Source organism: Homarus americanus, unplaced genomic scaffold (assembly GCF_018991925.1).
Source record: "Homarus americanus isolate GMGI-L3 unplaced genomic scaffold, GMGI_Hamer_2.0 scaffold57965, whole genome shotgun sequence".
NCBI classification, from domain to species: Eukaryota; Metazoa; Arthropoda; class Malacostraca; order Decapoda; family Nephropidae; genus Homarus; species Homarus americanus.
Genome location: NW_024725031.1, coordinates 6,201,273 through 6,222,257, shown reverse-complemented (window position 1 = coordinate 6,222,257; position 20,985 = coordinate 6,201,273). Strand labels below are relative to the sequence as shown.

At 37.4% G+C, this 20,985-nt stretch overlaps 1 protein-coding gene across 1 annotated transcript in view; it reads right to left on the bottom strand.

Annotated features, from left to right (window-relative positions):
• LOC121864680 (guanine nucleotide-binding protein G(s) subunit alpha) overlaps window positions 1-20,985 on the bottom strand; it is a 102,004-nt gene that overhangs the window by 71,289 nt on the left and 9,730 nt on the right. Inside the window, exon 2 of the mRNA XM_042363838.1 lies at window positions 9,267-9,339. Coding sequence (XP_042219772.1) covers window positions 9,267-9,339 — 73 coding nt within the window. The remainder of the gene's footprint in view (window positions 1-9,266; window positions 9,340-20,985) is intronic.

The window sequence follows — 20,985 nt, the reverse complement described above, 5'->3', positions numbered from 1 at the left end:
CTCGCTCTAGGCTAGACTACAATGTTTATACTATATTCTGATATACAGTATATAATGATAACTGCTTACGTCTATTTTCCTCTTTTATTTCAATAACTACGATAACTGCGAAGCGTACCGGATCTGTATTCCACTAGATGTCAGCAATTATTCTCTGCCATGACATTCACTGTTCACGTACGCTCCTTCACGCCCTTTTCTACGCCCACATTCACTTTACATCACACATCTCGCATTACCATCCGTTTTTCCGTTTAATGTTTAAGCTTCATTGATTCATTAATTAATCGTATCCTAATATTTCAAAGATTATTCACTGTTCTACACTTTCTGCTCAACGTCGCTCCCAAAATTCATTGATCAACTCACTTCCTACGCTCACCGCTTGGCGTTAATCATTATTCACGTGTTGTACAAGCTACTTCATGCTCATTTTCTTAAGATATAATAACTTATTCTTTTTGCTACTCAGTATTTCATATATTATTTATAATTTCTTTCCATGTCATTTATCATCTTGTTTTTCATTTTTCAATTGCACTTCACCCTTATCATAATCATAAATTCACAAGATTAGAATTACCCAGGACAATTATTCATTATATCATTCATAACAGATTGTCACTCATTTACCCTTGTCCAGTTTTTTTTTCATTTAGTTGTTGGTCTATTGATCTATTCATGTTATTCATTGTACTATTTTTTCTCCAGTTTGCATAATTTATTTCTCAATATCAAGGTTCATAATCAACACAGTTCAATTAGTGTACAGTACATGTGTCTCACGGTTCACAGTAAGTGTTCATAATCATCACAGTTTCACAGTTAGTGTTCATATTCCTCATAGTTCATAATAATGTTCATATACCTCACAGTTCAGTTAGTGTACAGTAAATGTGGATCACAGTTGAAGTGTACATATTCCTCAGTTAACGTTCATATCCATCACAGTTCACAGTTAAATGTCCATTATTCCTCAGATTCACAGTTACCCACATTACAGTTCAGTCACAATCTGCACATTCCTCACAGTCAGCTTATTCATATTTGTTCACATTTAAGTGTTCAGAATCCTCACTGTTCACAGTTATTATTCGTCACAATTCAGTTATCATTCATCACAGTTCAGCTATCTTTTGTCAGTTCAGTTATTTATTCGTCACAGTTCACTTCACAGTTATCATTCGTGATAGTTCAGTTTATTATTCGTGACAGCTCAGGTGATCATTCGTGTTATTTCAGTTGTCAATCGTCACGTGTCACAGTTGTTCATATTCTTCAAATTTCCTAGTCCAGTGTTTTCACGTTTAGGAGTTCGTTGTTCACTTCTTCAGTCCAAATAAAATAGCGATTTTTTTTTATCACATCAAAACCAACTCTATCCATATTGGTCATCACTAATTCACATTAAGTTTACTGTACATGGGTTCCCGGGCTTTTTTGTCCAAGTAGTAACCGTTATTCACTAAAACTTTTTATTGTCTTCGTACGATTTACAATATCCTGTTCAACTGTTCATACCCAGTTATTACCCACACTACGTTCCACATTAATTTGTTCACTCACCCCATCCTTTACTGATACATCCATCACTTTCCGTATTATTCACATTTCATTCTATATTCCAGTTATCATATCCAGTCCTTCCCTCACTGTAAAGTTCTCATACTGTTAAAAAAAAAAGACGAACCCACACTTCGGTTTCCTCCATTCACATTATACTTGACTATACTATATACACTATCCCGCGCACTCTCAAATCACCTCTTGCGTTTTCTATTTCATTTCAACTCACCGTATTGTTCCCGGGTTCCCTTTTTTGTATTTCAGTTGTCAGTCACACTCCACCACGTATCCACTATACAATACTTGCGTATTTTTAAACACCGTTTTTGTTTTTCTTCTAAATGTGGGGAACTGTGTCAATAGCTAAGAGGGGAGGGGAGGAGGCTTGGCTGTTCCTTCCTCAGTTTGTTTATTGTCTACGTTGTCACTTTGATATCATCACTATCATCAATATTTCAATGTTCACCAATATTATTTTCAGTCTCAATTGTTTCTCTTACTTTGACAACACAATATACACATATCATTTCTCACTCTTGATATTTATTTTATTATAATTATTTATTTTTATTAATTTTATTATTATAGTATTAAAATTATTATTATTATTGTTTTATTACATTTTCATTCAAAATGACCTGTGCCTGCTAGGCTAATGTCCGTAAAAAAACAAAAAAAAAAAACGCGTAATCATCAATATCGGTCATCATTATATTCCAACAATGATTACAATCATTATATAATTATCAATCATCACTACCATTTCAGTAATTACTAGTATCAATAATCATCATTAATATTCAATAGTGTCAACAACGTTCAATCATCACTTTTCATTTACATCATCAGTCATCATAATAATTTTGAAGATCACCAATACCATCATCATTCCTCGGGACTCAATCAACTCACATTAATGTTGACTGATACTTATGTATATCCACTTCTTCAGTGCCGTAAACAACGAACAAGTTTACTTTCAAAGTTCACGGCGTCAACACTCTTCTGTACTTATTGTCTGTTCTAATTTCAAACACTTTGCAGAGATAATATGTACTTCCAGACTACATTTCAAAAAGAAAAGTTTATTATTATTATAGTATTATTTTCACATTTTCAGTAAATAAACTATATTTTCAACCTCACGGAAACCTTCAGTACCACACCACTTGTTCAATATCACTACACCCGTTGACGAAGACAACATCACTATGGGTCTATTTCTTACCTTGTCAGAAGTAAACACGTCATCACTGTTCTTGTTATTTACCGAATGATAACACGGTCATTACCATTATCGTTTTAGAACACATGATCGTTGCCATAAATGCTACAGACAGATAATGTAAAGTTCACTGTATCTTCAATTCACAAGTAGAGTCACCCGAAAGATTAATTGTACATTATCACACACGCACAATTTACGCCGCCACACATTTTGCGTCTGCCATGCACCAACAGCAATGATAATCTTAGGATGGGTTACATCCGGCTCCTACTACCACCTGAGATCCCTAGCCCGAGAATTGCTGTTGGACACCACAACCGCATCCAGCCAATACGTGCACGAACTGATCGCTATAAGAACAGCCCAGTCCCAACCATTGTAAAAATTATCAATAACTTGTAATAAACCAGTGTATTCACTCCCAGTAAATACTACTTCTTGCACTGTCACTATGTTGAAATGCACTGTAGTTTGAGCTTTTCCCCATCTAGTTATTATATATCTTATTTGTATCACTTATGTTACTTGTATATTATTTGTAATTCGAAACCCATTCCCCAAATATGTAACTGTATATTTTCAGCCTTCTGGCTGCCAAGCTCTTTCAATAAACCGTTAATTATTATTATTATTTATTATTATCTCGGCAGACACTCGTCCAAGGAACAAAGTTTCCGGGATTGCAAATCATTATGTGCTCTTAAGTCCATATCCTCCTGCTCAGAGACAACACAAGCAAGGCATGATCGGTACCGGGAACTGGTTAAATGGGACCTCAGTCATAATAGGCCCCATCCTAGCCACTAAGATTTGGGGCACATTGGAACTGGATCCCATCAGTAGAGAAGGGAAGAGGCGTCATCAGACCAAAGTCGAGGATGCCGATCAGGAAACACTACGAGGTCTGTCGCCAGCCTCCTCTTTATCGATTTTCAGATACTTGCACTGCCCACGTAGTGAATGTGTGTAGGTGGGGGATGGTATTAGGTGGGGATGGCATTAGGTGGGGGAGGGTATTAGGGGAGGGTATTAGGTGGGGGAGGGGGTAGGGTGGGGGGATGTCATTAGGGTGGGGAGGTATTAGGGGAGGGTATTAGGTGGGGGATGGGTATAGGTGGGGGGATGGTATTAGGTGGGGGGATGGTATTAGGTGGGGGATGGTGGGTGGGGGATGGTATAGGGGGATGGTATTAGGTGGGGGGATGGTATTAGGTGGGGATGGTATTAGGTGGGGGGATGGTATTAGGTGGGGGATGGTATTAGGGTGGGGATGGGAATTAGGTGGGGGTGATGGTATTAGGTGGGTGATGGTATTAGGTGGGTGATGGTGAGTGGGGTGATGGCATTAGGTGTGGGGTGATGGCATTAGTGATGGATTAGGAGGATGGCATGGTGGGGTGTATTAGGGTGGGTGGTATTAGGGTGGGGTGGGTATTAGTGGGTAGTAGGTGGGGGGTATTAGTGGGGTGGGTGGTTAGGTGGGGGTGGTATTAGGTGGGGTATTAGGTGTGGATTAGATGGTGATGGTGGATGTATTAGGTGGGGGATGGTATTAGGTGGGGGATGGTATTAGGTGGGGATGGCATTAGTGGGGTTGGTATTAGGTGGGGGTGGTATTAGGTGGGGGTATTAGGTGGGGTATTAGGTGGGGGGGTGGTATTAGGTGGGGGGTGGTATTAGGTGGGGGTGGTATTAGGTGGGGTGGTATTAGGTAGGTATTAGGGTGGAGGTATTAGTGGGGGATGTATTAGGTGGGGGATGTATTAGGTGGGGGATGGTATTAGGTGGGATGGTATTAGGTGGGGTGATGGTATTAGGTGGGGTAGATTAGTGGGATTGGTGGGGATGGTATTAGGTGGGGGGTGGTATTAGTGGGGTGGTATTAGGGGGATGGTATTAGGTGGGCATGGTATTAGGTGGGGCATGGTATTAGGGGGTATTAGGTTGGGATGGTATTAGGTAGGGATGGTATTAGGTGGGGTGGGTATTAGGGTGGGGGTGGTATTAGGTGGGTGGTATTAGGTGGGGGGATTATTAGGTGGGGTGGAATTAGGGGGGGTGCATTAGGTGGGGGGGTGTATTAGGGTGGGGGTGGGTATTAGTGGGTGGTATTAGGTGGGGTGGTATTAGGTGGGGGTATTAGGTGGGGGTATTAGGGTGGGGTATTAGGTATAATAGTGGGGGGTGGTATTAGGTGGGGGATAGTATTAGGTGGGGGATGGTATTAGGTGGGGATGGTATTAGGTGGGGGATGGTATTAGGTGGAGAGGTAATGAATAGGCTGGGGGTGGTATTAGGTGGGGTGGTATTAGGTAAAAGGTTTGGTGTAAGGGTGGCATTAGGGTGGCATTAGTGTATTAATAGGGACGAATTAGGGTGGAGGGTATTAGTGGGGGTATTAGGTGGGGGTAACAATAGGGAAATGGTATAGGGTAAAGGTGGGATTGGTTTAGTGTGGGGCATTAGGTAGGGTGCGGCATTAGGTGGGGAGCCATTAGGTGAGGAAGGTGGCATTAGGTGGAATAGGCATTAGGTGGGCAGTATTAGGTGGGGGTAATAGGTAGTGGTATAGGGTGGGGGTGGTATTATGGGGATGTGTGAATAGGTGATAGGTAAAATAGGTGGGGGTATTAGGTAAGGTGGTGGTATTGTGTGGGTGGAATAGGTGGGGGCATAGGTGGGGGTGGTATTATGTAAGTGGTGGGTAATTAGGTGGGGGATTAGGTAATTAGTGGGGTAGTATTAGGTGGGGGTATTAGGTGGGTGGTATTGGGTGGGGGAATAGGTATTATGGGGGTAATATAGGGGATGGGGGGTATTAGGGGGAAGTATGTAAGGTGTATGGGTGGTATTAGGTGGGGATGGTATTAGGTGGGGATGGTATTAGGATGGTATTAGTAATAGTGGGTATTAGGTGGGGGTGGCATTAGGTGGGGGTGGTATTAGGTGGGGTGGATCAGGGTGGGGTGGTATTAGGGTGGGTGATGGTATTAGGTAAGATGGTATTAGGGAAGTGGGGGTGGTGGTAGAAGGTGGTGATTGCTTAATGTTAGGTGGTGGGTGGGGTTGGGGATGATGGTAGTAATGGAGGAGGTAGGTGGTGGGGATGGAGGATGATGTAGGAATGGGAGTCATGACAGGGGTAGTAGGGGGTGGTGGGGATGGTAGTAGGTGGGGGTAGAAGATGCAGGCGAGAATATAGTAAGTGAAGTGATGGTACTAGGCGTTTGGAAGTTGTGGTAAATATGGCCTATTTAAAGTAAGTAAAGGTGGTACTGCTGGTGACAGAAGAAGAAGAAGTACCACGTACTGTATTGGGTAGATGAGAAGAGTCATGAGTGGTGGAAGAAAGTGGGCGGATGTTGAAGGATAGAGGAAGGAGTCAAGGAGGGTGGGGCTCGCTCTTTCTCCCTATGGCAATGTCTTGGATCTAATGAATTTTGCCATGAAGAGTATCCAGTAGATCCAGACCCCTGCCAGAGGGAATAAAATGGGAAATTTTTAAATTGCTGAACTCATCAGAGATCTGGGGGTTATATCCATGTACAGTGATCCCTCGGTTAACGAGTGCCTCGGTTAACGAAATTTCGGTTAACGAGTTACCTTCCATAAGATTCTTAACTTCGGTAAACGAGCAATCCCTCGATTAACGGAGTTTTTACGAGCCACCAACATTTTAATTTGGCGTCCACCAGCTGTAGTATAAGTCCGCCAATACAGTAATCGGTTTTAGGGCTTAAATTTTACTATTTTAGTAAATATCAAGAAGTTATACTACTCAATAATTTAAAAGCTAGTTAATATTTTTTAGTAATTTTAACAATTAGAACATAATCTGAAGAAACTAGTTTCATGCATCCAGCTCAAACAGGCGCCAGTTCTTTGTTTATGAGGTAACATCTTGCTTGAGACTCTTTCAACTAAAGAATTTTGCTGGAACCAATTACCCAAAACCATTGAAACAATGGTTTCAGGTTAATCTTAAACTTATTGTGCTTCGCTAACCGAGGGACCACTGTACCAAGTCTTATCAAATATGTTCAATTAAAACTATCTCATTCACCATGTACTGTACAATGCACACCTGCAGAGAAACAAGATTGGCCTTAATCTCTTTCCATCAGAGAATACAATGGTTATCAAACTCACCCGAGAAACTCATTGTGCCTGGTAACAACACTAGCTGTATGTGTTCTCAAATTAATGAATACTTTTTTGGGCAGTTAGTAAGTGCAAACACACAGATGTATGGCACAAGGATGTATACTGTAGAAGTAAACCAGTTTTAGGTCCTCTCCCACCAAATGACAGAAAACAAAACCTATAGGTCAATAATCTATACTATTGGCACTTATAGCTATGGTACTTCTTGGCACTTACCTCAAGCAAGTGATAACAAATTTCAAAATAAGTACTGGTATATTGAATCAGATGTTCTAGATCATCCAAACTAAATTATAAAACATCTTTATTACACTTCTGTACTTGCATACTATCACAGATAGCCTATACAGAGGCCCTAAGGCACTATATTATAATGAATAGTGTTAACTCCCTGGTACTCTTGGTCATGGTTGGAATCTCAACACCTCAGTCTCTCGACACAGGTTGCATCGGTAAAAGGAACGGTAGAGTGATCTAGACCCAAGTTACACCCCAAGAGACACATCTGCCAGTCCACAAGGCTAGTAGAAGGAACTTAGGTGATTGATACGGCCAGTCCACTAAATGCGCCAGCATGGGAGCACTTAGTGATGCAATTTGCGTCGAAAGACCAAGAGGATTAAAGTAGCTAATGCACATTTATGGGTTTAACCAAGGTTTTTGACAACAGTCCTGGAGTACATACACATCAATGGATGCCAAAGTAATTTCTAAACAAACAGATCCCCCAGGCCAATTTCCAGCCAAGAAAATTTCAATGTTTTTACAGCACATCATATGTCCTTTTTTTTTTTTTATATTTGATGCCAATGACAAAATTATACATCTTCACATTATGTGCAGGATATATTTGAAACATTATGAACACTTCCACCAATTTAGGATATCAAAAATATATAAATTTACTCCTCTCCCCCTAACCAAGTACAAGTACTGTAACTTACCCCTTTCCTGCCTATTGTGTCACCTTAGAATTTTATTCTGGCTACCACCTGACAATTTTATTAAGCTTAGAGAAACCTTCAAGACCCAAAGAGCTAAAACCTATTTCCATTACCCTTTATTAAGACTACAGCTTCGTGAATCCTCCAGGTGCCAAAGGGGTTAAACCAACAAATATCATAAGGTTAAATCGTGTCAAAGATAGCTGCAGTCAAAAAGCTTTGTGGACTAATAAAAAAAAAACATTACTAATTGCTGATCTTGGTACAGGTACCTAAGATGTAAACTGATCATTTGGTGGTACCAAAGAGTAACATAATGTGCTGCAATGTATCTCAAATGGTAGAAGTGAATATTGCAAGTTGGATGCACATCCAACAAATGGTAGACAGCCTGATATAGAAGAAAAATATTCCAGGTCAAATGATGCAAGATGAGTAAGAAGTTTTGCAGTACCAATGTAATGATATCTCAGTGTCAGTCTGAGAAATTCATGTAAATATCAACAACAGTAAACACATTTACACTTAGTAGGTGTGCCAGTACCATAGGACCAAAAGACTTCCTCCCAAGTTATGCATTACAGAAATAGTGTGGACCAATTTTTGAAGTAAAGGACACTACACAAAAGCTGCAAATTTCGATCAGTTGTTTAGCAGAAGACCTTGAGTGTCTAGTGACTGATGCCCTACACACAGCTATCCTTTGTGGTGAATGGTAACCATACAGTGAGGAGGGGATTTTGTAAAATACTTTTCTGCATTACACTATTTCTATATCAAATTGTATGGAGGGAGTAATATATCCAACTCCCCCTCCTTATCTTTTTTCTTCCCTCATCCACTCATCCTTGCCTTGTGTCATAGTCTCCATTTCTGTTGAGTATTGGCATTCCTCCACAAGGAAGAATTTTTCATGTCCAGCTGCAACCAAGTTAAAAGCTGGGGAACTTCACTAAAGGTAGTAATCACGGGGTTTTGTAGATGTAAAGATGAGGTCTACGTATGTACTTTTTCTGTAATGAAGTGATGCACAACTACACAAGATCATTGTTGTATAACTGTACACAAAAATACAGTATTAATGAAATGTGGTTGCCTCAGTATCAAAATGAAGTTGAGGTTTACCTGTACATCAACCCCAATGTTTATGATCTGATGGCAAAGAATACTATCCCAGGTCGAGCGGAATGGGAGGAGTGTGGTGAATAGTTTTTGATGAAAATGAGAATGCTGCAACCCCATACTGAAGTCAAGGTCAGAATTCACATCCCCCTCATGGTCAGTGACAATGTTAAAATGAAGTATTTAAAAAACCCAGTGTAGCTAATATTTTCAATAAATGAACATTATAAAACGTTACTTACTCTTCACTGAATCCATCGACATGTAGAATTCTCATTTGCTTCACAATGGTGCTTTTCCCTGATTCGCCGGCTCCTGTGTGAAGAAAGAAGATAATTTTCAGTATGCAACAAAAATTCAATTTTAATAATCTTCAAAAATACAGGTTTTCATATCTTACTTTCTGGTACTGTACTTTACTTCATGTAAACAAAATGTATGAAAAATTACAATTCTGTTAAATGTCCTGCCACTTAAATGCATATACAGTATAGCATTCCAAAATACTAGTACAGTACAATATCACTTTTTAAAAAGCCACAAATCTGATATTCAATAACATCATACCCTGCTCATTCACAGTTACCAACAATACTAAGGTTAGAATGAGCATATTGAGGTACCAGTGCAGTACAGTATTTCTTTATTAACCAAATAACCGTTCTCCGTGGCAGACCTTGAACCTACGTACCACATTACACTCACAGTGCTCAAAATCGGTCATCAAATTACAAGAGGGCGAGTGGTTAAAGATACCATATCATAATCAGGTCTTTTTTGCATCTAATGTATATTGACTCACAGTGCACCTAACAATAACTTTTTTATTTATAAAATACACATCTTGCATCCCTTTTCAGTTACTGCACAAAAAACTCCAATACATTACAGGTATATCTGTATTTTCGAAGATATGGCAATTTTAGTGATTATACAAACAAAAATGAGATTTAGGTGAAGAAACATCATTCATTAATGAAGAATAAAACATGACCGACTCAGTATAAAAAACAAATATGATTACATACTTGTTTTTAGGGAACACACTTCCTAAAGAGTTCTTAATTCTTCGAGGTAGAGGAGAAGCACTCCCCTACCTGTATACACAAACTTTAAGTCTCCAAATGTTAGTGGATATGTGACCCTGGTCCTTCCTGCATTCTGTTTCTAACATCAATTGTGCAAATGAAGGGGGAGAGTGTAAGAGTTAGGGGAATCATGGTACAGTACAGTATATGTACAGCACTGTACATTAAATATTAAATAAATGGGACAAACTTATCTACTGGTACTCTAAGTGATGAAATGAACAGAAAATGGTTAGAAAGTAACCAGGGCCAAGATGATGCTCTTCTATTGTGAGCATTTCGTTTCCAGAACAATTTGATCCATAACAAACATCCAGTTAATTGATCAATAAGGCTGGCATCTGGGCAAAATGAAAACCAAAAACACCAGTTTACTTGTTATAGTTTACCAGAGGAGGATGAAGTGTACCATTCCATTATACCACACAACTCTACTGAGGTAAGGCTCACTGGTTCAGGCATACCACAAGTTTCTAACACTTCACTTTAACATATGAATGGGTGCGTATCCAAAAACATGACAGATTATTTTGGGCCTCTGACCCTCAAGTTTTCATACACCTAAAAATCGTGAAGGTAATTTTTTGTACCATTTCATATAACTACAGGGCATAGAATAAATAATTTAAGAGGTGAAAATACAGTACTAGATTAATATCCTCTATGCACTAATTAAAGTAGCAAATTCATGCAACATATTGCAAATACCAGTGAATTTAGAGACAAAAATATCACAGGTAGTACAGTAATACATTTCTTTTCAACCCAGTAACCAGAAACATATCTATTTTTTCCTTGTTCAACTTTAAAGACATTTAAGAAAATATAATGGGACATTAATTAACAAACGAGCAAAGACCTTAAACAATAATACCAAATGCTCACATTAATCAATCAACAAGTTCATATGAAAAATACTTTCTTTTGATATAAAATGACTAATTACATCATCACATTCAGCAGTAAATGTCTTTGATGATACAAAACAAACTCCAAACATAACAGTATTGATTGATCCAATTAAAGGTTCCTTTTAGTGACAGTGCTTTCATTATAAAGTTAATTAAAAAGTTACTACTTTACTGCAAATGTAAGACTGTTCATAGATAAATGTACCCATATTACTCTACTGGAGATCTTTAATACACATCGAATGAAAGAAATGAAATTCTTTAAGACACCAAAATCTAACACAGTAAATGTACTGAAATTTTATAATTTTTCAAACTTCCAAGTTCACAGTACTGTACAGTACAGTACTGTAAGGTTACAGACAGGTCAATGGTTCTGGGTACAAAATTTTGATTTCTTTGACATTAGAAAAACTTTAAATTCATTTTATAAAAAAAAATAAAAAAATAAATAATAAAAATAAAATAAAAATAAAATACAACCTGCCCTTAAAATTCACAGTCCTTGATTTATTCCAGGATGACACCCTGGATGTGCCCAAGAATGCCTGTGAGTAGTTTTAAACTTGCCGGCATTTTGCGGCCATATTTCACTGGATTTACTGTAATTAATAGTGTCTTCTGATAGAATAGTGCTTAAGAGTGATTAATCATGGCATTGTAGCTAGATTAACTCATCATTGTAACCACCAGGCTACTGGGCCAAGCTGTGAAGTATTATGGGGTTTTTTCAACTCGTATTTTCAGGTAGTAGATATACGTAACATTTTTCATGTATTTTTACTCAGTTACATGCACACACCATCCTACATACATATTGTGAAAAAAGTGTACAGTATTACTCCACAATTACCAACATCCTTCCTGTTGGGTTGGCTAGATGGCTACGAAAGAAATTCTGTAACTTTGATCTACGTATCAACCCAGCTGACACTCAGATACCATTCGTTCTCGAGACTAATTTTTACGAGGAAAGAATTGCCGTATACCAACCCAACCAACTCAACTTTAATAACAAAGCATGGAGTTGACTTGAGGGTAGACTCACATTTTTTCTACATTTCAATACATTTTGTTGTCTTGTTTCTGATTATTTGTATGTGATACAGGTAAAAGAAATACAGTAATTGTCCTAAGGAGAAATGATATTTGCGGATTTGGCTATTCGCAGCCACTTGAGACCCAAAATGGATGACAGACAAGACTTTGTGTTTACTCTTGGTTGCAGCCACCCTGTAATATACCGGGTATATCATTAACAGGGAGGGCCTGACATAATGATAAATTTCTAAACGAAAATGTACAGCACTGTATGTTTACCACAGTTTGCCTGTTCACTGTAGTTTATGACTGCAATCCCTGTGACCCACAGTCACATCAAATTTCCCTTAAAATTTCTATCAAGACTTGGTGAATAACCTTAGTTTTAGTGCTGTACAATAGTCTGCTCAGAAGCGATTCCTCAAAGAAACTCGAAGAGGAAAGCTTAATGAATAAATTAATGTCCAAAATTTATAATCCTCAAAACCTACTTTCCCTTGTGTACAGGGTCTAGCATTTGCCCAATAAAATATTGAAAGTGGCATTCCCATAGAGAAGGGATCAAGAAAATGTGATACAGTACTCTGCAAGATACATTATGTAATATGTATACTGTACTGCACCTTGTACCATATTTACTCAGGTAAAAGTTAGTCCACACACACACACACACACATTTACTACGACCTCTCTATATGTCAGCTAGGAAAACAGCAAAAGAAAAAATAGGAAGAAGCTTGGGCCAAATTTTCAATGACACATTAAAAGTTCCCAGTCAGCATGGACACTTACCCGGTAAGGAATGACAGGTGCCTATCAATAATCATACGTAACTTTTGTATACTTTCAAGAAATATCTTAAGTCTGTGTGTTGTGGTCTTATTTTAGTTCATTTATTGATGTACACTGTACCTAACGATTTAATAATGTATAATTTTATATTCCTGTATGATAAATAAATAAAACCCGAATAAAATCCAATTCTGCAATTTAGTGATCAAAACTTAAAGATCAACACTAAGATAGTTGCCTATAGCCTCAGTTAAAAAATCTTTCACTGGTGAAATATCAGTCTAATATTGTATCATGATCATATTATAAGTTTCATATTTCATCGTATATAAAGAATAATTAGTCTTAAATGTATTTTTTTTAATTTTAAAACAAATTAACTGCAGTGAAAAAACTGCAATTAGAACAGTGTAGTTCTGTTTTACACACACAAAAATTTATCACTTCTAGAAGTTAAAAGGAGGGACATTCAAATACGTAGCAATAGTAACATGCAGGAAAGACCAGAGAGCACGAGACTCGGCTGTCTTTGAGGATGTATGTGCCGTTAATGGATGATGATGTGGGCTAAAATGTGAAAGGGGAAATAACAAAGTTTAGCACATGTTACACCAATAAGAATGAATGACTGTGTTCCTGTTTGATTCCAGCATTATAGAGGAAAATGGTGGATTCTTTCTAAAATCCCATTTTATACGAAAGCCAGAATAAAACAACTCTCTACAGTATAGCCAACAAGTCCAGGGGGCTCATCCCCAAACGCCTGGCCTCAAGATATGATGGAAATCTAAAATTAAAATAAATCTGAAAATCAAACCATTACCAAACCAAACCTTCACATCCAATTCCAGAGACACTCATCATGAAGGTACCCTAAGGGTCCCTAGAATAGATTTTTTACTGCCAAGCATAAACCCATATGCTCTGAAGTGCTTTTGTTTATACATTTACAAAATGATGTCATGAGAGTTTAGTCATTAGATCCAACTTACCTTAGCACCTCAAAGGCAGGAGAGAGGGATGTTTAGTTGCTCTACCCTGACTCCGGTATAAAATGAAGATCTCAATATCAATCCATCCTCTATAACATTATGCCTAGAGGTAGGAGGTATAAATAAGCTTCAGCTTGTAGCCCCCATAGGGAGTAATCATACGAAACATCTAGAGCCAGTTCTAGAGTAAGAAAAAATCTTCAACACTACATAGCCAAGCAGCCCTGAAGTGCCATCTGGTAACTGCTAACTAAAGCAGCAGCTACATAGGTCCTCATTGAAGAGTGGACTTACTAAACTGCCATCCAGCACATCCTATTAGGGTACTGTACAATATTCCAAAGGTCTCTTGTCCATTGATAAGTGAAAAGTTATCGCAGACATGAAACCCCCATGTTCCAGCCCCACTAATTCCAAACTTGTTAATCTAATGTACAGTATATGGGTTGAGGGTTTTCACCTCACTGTTTTGACCGCAGCTGTCATGGGAACTACGCTGTGCACCCTGGGATCAGACAAAACCAGTATATTAATAACCAAAATTTCAAAATGAGAAAGGGTCCTTAAAAGATTCAAACCTGTAAATAACTGAACCACGAACAAAGTCACTAAATCTCAACCTCTCCCACTTTTTTACTCTAAGTTACAACCAAAAGTGGAACAGGAATTGGAAAAATTTGAAACAGATGCTTGCTGGCACCAAACCCCACTGGGTCAAAAATGGGAAACAAAAATAAAAACATCTCGGATATGCCTTGTTTTTAATATCACTGGAAGAATACAAGAAAGAGCAAAAAGATGTATCAATTTCTGGACTCCAGCCCTGAAAACCACATCTATCCCCACTGAAACTTCCTATGGAATAAGTGAAATACTGTGGGCTGGTGACTGTCCAGAATAGCAAACAAATCCACTATCTGATAAAACTCCCAGGGAAAGAACACAAGACAGAGAAAGACTGGTGCTATCATCCACTCAGAAGGCATTGCACTATTCCTAAACACTATTCCTGACACTTCTAGCAATATGCAAGGCAGCTACTGTAGTTATATTCTATTTATGACCAGGCAAGGAGCAGTTGTGCCTAGACTAGGAGCCCTCCAAACCCTTAGAAACAAACCAGACTGAATTCTGGGGTCTGTAAAAGCAATTTCATGGTGACATAGACCATATGTAGCCACCTTGGTTGTAATCAAATCAAATATATACTGCCTATTACAGTAATCTGAAAACAGATACTGTACCAAGGCCCCCAGGGTTTTGATGATTGAACATCCTTAATTTGCTGGCTATACAAAATTACTTATTACTTCTGGTAGACTAAATTGTCTTCATCATCAAAAGGTATCTTCTAAGAATACAGTATTTTAAGAGATCTTCATTGGTGCCATACACAGTATTACTTAAGAGATTTTAAAATCTAAATTTTAACTGCAAATTTTCCAACTCATACCCAAGTTGTGTCAATAACCCTTAAGCCCCCAGTTAGGGTGCTGCTGGCAGTACCCCCCCCCAATCCCCCCTGTGGGTTTAAATCGATAAAAAAATTAACTTTTCCAAGAATATTTAAAAAAATAAAAAAATAAAAAAATAAAAAAAATGGCGGGAAAATAGGCGGACATTCCGGAACGTCACCCAGGGCGCGCTAGTTGGACGTTCTGGAACATCACCCGGGGCCTAAAGGTTAACAATTAGAAGTTGGATATACAGTACACCCACTCCATCAAACTGATAAACCCCAGTACAGATATACAGTATAGCAAAATCTATTCAAAACAGCTTAAGCCTAGAACAAATATCTACAATTTCAAAATATTACACCACAGTTGTTATGATATAAATCAAATGATTTAAATCACACTATTTAAAGATTTAAATTGAAGTGAAAAAAAATATGATTTAAATAAATTTTTTTACCAATACCTGTACCTGGTAAATGAAATTTATGTTTTTTCCCTTGAGATTCTTTGTGGTAGTACAGTACAGTATTGTATACTGTACTGTACATGTATAGCTACAGTGGATATTATACTGTACAACTACATACTGTATTTGCGACATAGTGCAGGGGGTCCTTGTTAAACATTGTACCAAAATATACATCATTTCACAAAGTATAGTGTACAGGTACCAGATAATAATGAATGGTCCTAGGCAATTATCCACAGCTGTTGCATCTCAGCAGGGGTTGAAAGAATTTTTTCAGCATTGTATTTGTACATTTTAATGTCAGAAATCGCCTAGGAAAAGAAAAGGCTTCAGAAACTTGTTTCTAGACACAAGTATTCCAACAAATATAATCAAATTAAACATAGATTTTTAGTTAAACAGAATGAGAATGTTACTAAGTATGATGCTTAATTAAGAGATTAAGAAAAAATTTTCATCTACTCTATTATCCCAAAATCCAATTCATACTTTCTTTCAAATTATGTTTCTCATTCAACTGAGACATAATCAAAAGAAAATTTTATATGTAAATCACTTTCAAGGAATGTTGATGTTTATAAGGTTTGTTTTTTGTTCATCTTACCAAGAAGTTAAATTGACAATAATTTCTTCATACATAATTTATGCACAGACAAATTTTATCAGATTTATTTAAAGTTCCTATGGCTAATTATGTCCTTGATTAATTGAACTATTGGTAGACTGTACGGTAATCAAGTCATATAATTTATCAGTTTTATGTAACATTACCTGGATACCTCTCTTAAAAGGCATGATACCTAATTTTTTTTCATTTAACTTTCAATAAGTCTTGCATGGAGAAAAAATAATGTTTTCATATACAGTACAGTACTGTTCCGGCAAATGATGAAAAATAAAAATTAATTTAACTAAAATTCAGGATTATTTCAAATCATGACTTAAACAAACTAACAGGCACTACAGGCATTATTAAATCTCATCTTTCAAAGACTAAAATAGCTAGAATAAATCTATTTTAAGTGACTCAGGAATGGTTCAATAGAAGCAAAAACATTTAGCAAAAGATTCAGTCCAAGAGCATGGAAGACACTGAAATAAAGAATATCCAGATTGTGCCAAGTTTCAGCATAGATGCAACCCATCAAGGTGCATGAAGCAACCAAGAGTATTGTCAGATAATTTTTAATACAGTGTCATAAAATCCAAATGTACCTTACTGAACAAAAGGTAGAGTAATTATTGGGCTTTATGGAGCTTCTGACATAAGAACTCAAGAACTTAATACAGTAACAGGTATTTATTTATCACACTGTCAAACAAAGCTTAGTGGTATCCATCATATCCTTGTTTTATCTGACGAAGTCATTTCTTAACCCTTAATTGGCAACTAAGGATTCCCTACTCCCCCCTCCATATGTGCAAAAACAAGTACATTATGCAAGAAATATAAAAATTCCACAGACAGAAGGTGGCCACAGTCCCTACAGCTGGCTCCCACCAGTTAACTTAACCAAAGGAAAATGCATGTCTCGAAAGACCACTCCTAAGGAATTGGCGATACAAAGACTAAAGTTAGTGATGACATTGCAAATATATCTATTCCTATATATTTTCTAGGAAAAGACAGCTCAATCTATCATCAACTCGAATGGTACCACCCTGTTCCACAAGAAAGCATCTAAATTTACATTAAATTTCCCCACAATATGTGTGTGGCTGAGATCAGCCTAGAAGGAAAAAATCTTGAAGAATCCTGGGTTTTTATGTACAGTATACTGTATTGCAAAGGACAAATTGTAGAAAAGAATACAAATTTCTTCCCACAAAGCTTATATTCCATGTTTCTTATGAAGAAAACATGGACAAAAATATCCTTCAGATCTCAGTGCACTTGGCTCAGTGGCTGATAATGCCTATTTTCCTACAACCTTCTCACACAGCCTGTTAGATACTTCTTTCTCTGTTGAGAAAAAATCCAGCTCTTTGTGGAACATCCATATTTTGTTTGTTGGAGGAAAACCAAAATATTTCTGCATGTTCCATACCAGACTTTACCAACGAAATTCTTGACTTGGAGACAGCCTAGATTTTCCTGGTTTACTAAGAAGCCTGCTTCTGATAGACTTTTGATCACTCTTTGAATGTCTGCGTTTACTGTCTCCAAAGAAGGACCAAAAATCAATCGGTCAGCCTGACATATGATACAAAATATTACTCTCCTTCAAAGATTTTCCTTGATGACCCCTGAAATTTCATAGGGACATTGAATTGGAAAAGAACAAATTCCTAATCAAATCTAAGAATTTCCAGACAAATATGAAAAGCTTGTGTGAGCTTCACAGCCTTAACCGGGGTACTAGAAAAGTAAGTGATTTCCTTCTACCATACAATTATGATTAACAACAAAGAATGCTCATCAAACATGAACCTCAAAATAATCCTGAACTGCCTTTACCAAATACAGACAATGAAAAAAGCTCTCTTCCAGCTCCAAGCTTGGAAATGAATAACCACAGCTTATTTCACATATAATTCTTCAATAAGAAATCCAGTCTGTCTACATTGGCCCATGAAAAAGAAGGACCATAAGTGATAAACCATCACTCCCCTTCAGAGTATAGTACAGTATGTAGTTCAGAGTCTCCTCCCTAAAGCAAGATCCAGACTTTCAAAAAGACAAGTTCCAACTTTGATTTCAAAAAATTTCCTGTTGAATCTAGAAACCAAATTACTTCCATATTTTCCAGAAACCTTCTCAAAAAGAGAAAGATTTTTTATACAGCATAAATAAAAATCACTAACTGCTTTTAGAGAACAGTCAATAGCAAAATGCCTCTCTCAGAGGTCTCGCATGAGCACTTTTAAAATACTAAAAAGTTAGCAAATAAACCTAAAACTTCAAAATATCATGCATCTCCATGGCTTAATTGCATTAGTAGTTCATCTCAACCCCTATGACCAAAACTTGCATGCCAGAGGGCCCCTTCTTAATATAGTATGGTATATAACTTGCTGTGGTCACCTTAACATACTATTCTAGCACCCAAATTTCTGAAAACTTCCCTTCATTGGACTAGTAAGACTGTCATGACTCCCAACGGTCTGGAACCACTAAGGGTCTCCCTACCAGTCCATTATGGGATCCCTTACAGGGCCCATAGTACTGCCTGGAACAGCCATTTACACTGCCTCTGCAGTAGAGCTAGATGGGAAACCTGGATGCTAAAATTCTCCTGAGGTGGGTGTATGAAACCTGATCCAGCAATATTGGTATGGAGAGCTCATCACTCAAGACTTAAAAATTATGGAACATTCAGTATACATCAGTAATCACTCCTTTCATAGTAGATAATTTTATTAACTGCCTCACTGAGCCTTGCATTCCATGCTCAATCACATCCCCCCCCCCCAAAAAAAATGACACTGTAGATGCAATTGGATAACAGCTAACCAATATATTGCCACAAACTCATAAGTCAAAGCAGTCCAAGGGACATCATCATCTGTAAACAGAATACATGTTATGATTACTGCACATATATTGTGGAGCTAGAACACAATCCCCAACACAGCACACCTCTGCCTTACCAATTCATTTGCAATTATAAAATCCCTTTACTACATCTTAAGAGCAATGTGCCCAATAATGCCATTCATTTAAGCGATATCAACATTCTTACTCATTGTCAAAGTTACTCAGTAAGCTTCATTAACCAATGAATGCAGTAACAAAGGGAAGAACCTTAGTGAATACCTGGGACACCTTGGCTTGGAACAAGCTTGCAGTGAAGGTGCTCAGTGTATCTCAGGGGGTTAGTTCAGCCTTCGTATGAAACTACTGCATGTCAATGACCCAACTGTTCTCACTGAACAACCCAATTCAGAGTTAGCCAGTTTTAAGATCCCCCAACGTTGTTTGAAGTTCACACAAGGGAACATCTAATATCCCTCTAGGGAGAGTACAGTATTGCAAGTTGATCTCACAAGTTCTTGAAGCAAGATACCCTGTGTAATCAACATTCATAGCAAAAGTTTCTACTTAAAATCCATCAGCCAGACAATCAGATCTGGATGAAACTATCAGTCAATAGGCTGAGCTAATGCAACAAGAGTGTAAGGCACATTGCAGGGATATGAAAGTTGCAAAACCAAACACACCAGCCAACCCCCCCAAACTGGGTCATTCACAAATGTAAACACTGTTGTAACTCATAACACTAATTCCAAATAATTACAATACAGGTACTGTACTAAGTTCTAGGAATGTGAGGCCAACAGGCAAATATGTGAAGTGCAATATAAAAACAGGGGGAGTACCTAGCTTCTGGTAAGATCTGATACTATATATAGAAGCACATCTGACCTGCATTCCTGGTTTGCCAAGTCAAACAATAGAGGATCTAGAATTACACACTTGCTTACATTGCAGCAGACTCACATATGGTCTCCCTTTCTGGGTACCTTTAGACCAAGTGTCTCATTTACTGGAATCCACTTTGAAGGACATCCTGAGTTTCAAATTAATTCAATTCCAGTTTGAAGTATGGGTCCCTGAGAATCTGGTTTTCAAACCATTAACTTAAGGACAACAGTCACCCCAGACTGGTACTAAATCAGAAAACATTTGATTCCACCTTTCTAGTCACATATGCACAATGCCATTTCCTGCATATCCATCTCATTGAATTTCATGCCTCCCTCACACTTCATCATTCCATCTTATCACAGTCTTCCCTTATCTCTCCTACCATTCAACTGACAGTCTGAATTTGATTAACTATACTGTACAGTACATTCTTTTTACCAAACATTTCATATATATATATATATATATATATATATATATATATATATATATATATATATATATATATATATATATATATATATATATATATATATATATATATATATATATATATATATATATATATATATATATATATATATATATATATATATATATTGTATTCAATGCTTCTTATTAATCCTACACTTTCCTCTCAAGCATTGTGCATCTGTCACTTTCAATATACTATAGTACTCCTTGTTCTTTCATCCAGGGTCTACACATTTACATCAATAAAATATTGTTGACTTATCATGCACATTTCCAATTACTAACACATCCACTCCAACCATGGCACTCATGATTAGTAGTCAGATATAGTCTGAGCCCTATCATTTTATCAAGGGAAATGTATT